Raw genomic sequence first — 2273 nt, 5'->3', positions numbered from 1 at the left:
TGTTTATTGATACAAGTAGGTAAAAAATGACAATGGAAAACATTTACACCCCAGAACTCAAAACTGAAAGACTTTTATCCACTATACCTTTTATCTAAAAATGACGGGTGTTTAAATGCATGCATCTAAAGTATAGTTTGTCTTTATTTAGTAAATATGGATGTTTTGCTCATTAATTTTCCAGTTGGAACAATGTAGATTGTGAGGTTTTGGTGCCTATCTACTTTCAGCCACCCCTCAGTGCACATTTGTTGGCCATGCCTCTGATGCAAACTCCATGCAGAAAGACCCCGAGCCGGGAATCAAACCCACAACCTTCCTGCTGCATGGCAGCAGTGCTACCCACTGCTGCACTGTGCAGCCCCAAATCCGCCAATTTAAAGAAACCAATAAAGGAAATAAGGCTGTTTTATGTGTTCATATATTTTCAGTGAGTGTAGGTTATTTGTAGTGTTAAAAAAATCAAATAGTTTGCTTCCAGATGACTGAACCCAGAGCTGGGGGACCTCATACCTTGAGCAATGGCTATGGACTCGAACTTGTGCAGCTCCCGCAGCAGACAGCTCCTCTCCGACGGATGCAGGCTGTAAATGAAGTCCTTCGCTCCGCTGGGTGAGTTGAGGGGCTCCACGGGCTCCTTCAGGGGGTGTGTGCCCAGGTAGCATCGATGAACAAGCGCAGGGAGCCGCACCGTGGAGTCTGGAAGGACAGCGGGTGGGTGGCTGCTCCTGTGTCCGGCTTTGGACAGTCCTCTATCGGCTGTCAGGGAGAAGGCAGGCCGCAGGACTCTCCGCAGGCAGGGCAGCATCTTTAGGGAAGGGAGGGTGATGAATAACCCGGGGTCCTGATGGAGAACAGAGATTAATATCATTCCTGAAAAACTGTAAGAACTGTAACGGTAGTTATTGGGACGCACCTCAATCGATGCTCCGCTGTCCCGTCCGACAACCTCCGCCTGGAGAAGCCCCCAAAACACAGCGGCCGCTCCGGTTCATACGCTCCTTTCAGCCGCTCGGAGTTTCCACACGGTGAAACAGAAACCGCAAATATTAAAACCGCTTGTGTAACCGCGGATAAATCACATTTTCGCTTTCTCCCGACTAACCTCTGCCAGGCAGGATGGAGTGAGGCGGATGGGAGGAAACCACGGCGGGCAGCGACCTCCAAAGTATTGTCCAATGGGAGCGCAGCATTCCTCTGTGCGTAACTCTGACGGCAGCATCTGACGTAAACACGCACACCCGCACCTCTCATCACTGTCTCATTTACTGCTGATGCTGGCTCCAGAAATCCAACAGCTACTGCAACGAAGAATGTATTAAATTGATATAAAGAGGGATTTAGCTTCTTCCGGTTTTCAGTCACGTCTGAATAAAAAAATAATCTTAATTTGTATTCAGATAATTCAATGACATTACACACTTTCAACGATGAAGTGCGGTTACTATGTAACGTGAAACTGTGTAAATATTCACAAGAAGGGGTGTGTCCATCCATTCCTTTCTATACCATAATCCACACCTAAACCCACGCCCAAAAGAAACACGACACCTCGTGTCTCTATTTATAGAAAAATCACTTGTTCGTAAAACTATGATTATATTATTAAAATGCTCTAACTGTGTCAATCATAAACTGTTCTGCTGGTAGAAGGATGGTTCATCAGAGAAGCATAAATTAGGTTAAGGGTATGTAAGTTTTCCTCAGCAAGAGCGCCCCCTTGTGGCACCTAGCAGCAGATACATTTTTACAGTATAATGCCCCTTAAACGTTTAAATAATAATAATAATTGAACTTTATTGATCTCACACTGGGGCAGTTTACCTCTGCATTTAACCCATCCCCTTTGGGAGCAGTGTGGGGTTAAAGGTCTTGTTTAGATGTTTTATTCATCTATTCAACATTCATCTATATTTATTCTCCCATCTTTGTTTGTTGTTCTTTGTATGGCTCAGTGTTGATGTTTCCCTTCTGCTCTGCTGCTAAACTCCCAGATTGTCTATAAGGTCAATAAAATGAGAAGAACTGCAGGAGGAACGTCTCACCGTCCTTTTTTTTAGAGCTAATTTGTTTTAACACTGCAAGGTGACAAGAACAATTATTCTGCTAACATGAGCTGTCAGGTCAGACCCCCAACAGAGAAACAATAATAACCACCAATCTGCCAAAGCACTGTACTATAGTAATATTAGGACTCTTGCTCCAGTTGACTTCAGTTTGGTTTATTTATAAAGAACCAATTTACAACAAATTATTTCAAGATACTTTACCCA

At 44.0% G+C, this 2273-nt stretch overlaps 1 protein-coding gene across 1 annotated transcript in view; it reads right to left on the bottom strand.

Annotated features, from left to right (window-relative positions):
* Window positions 1–1154, bottom strand: part of LOC107090487 (transmembrane protein 65-like) — a 37165-nt gene extending 36011 nt beyond the window's left edge. The window contains exons 1-2 of the mRNA XM_015383894.1: window positions 917–1154; window positions 514–844 (exon numbers count right to left, since the gene is read on the bottom strand). Coding sequence (XP_015239380.1) covers window positions 514–808 — 295 coding nt within the window. The 5' untranslated portion in view covers window positions 809–844; window positions 917–1154. The remainder of the gene's footprint in view (window positions 1–513; window positions 845–916) is intronic.
* Between the last annotated feature and the right edge of the window lie 1119 nt (window positions 1155–2273).

The sequence above is a fragment of the Cyprinodon variegatus genome, unplaced genomic scaffold, assembly GCF_000732505.1.
Source record: "Cyprinodon variegatus isolate N-32 unplaced genomic scaffold, C_variegatus-1.0 Scaffold297, whole genome shotgun sequence".
NCBI lineage: Eukaryota > Metazoa > Chordata > Actinopteri > Cyprinodontiformes > Cyprinodontidae > Cyprinodon > Cyprinodon variegatus.
This window is presented reverse-complemented; position numbering and strand designations above follow the sequence as displayed.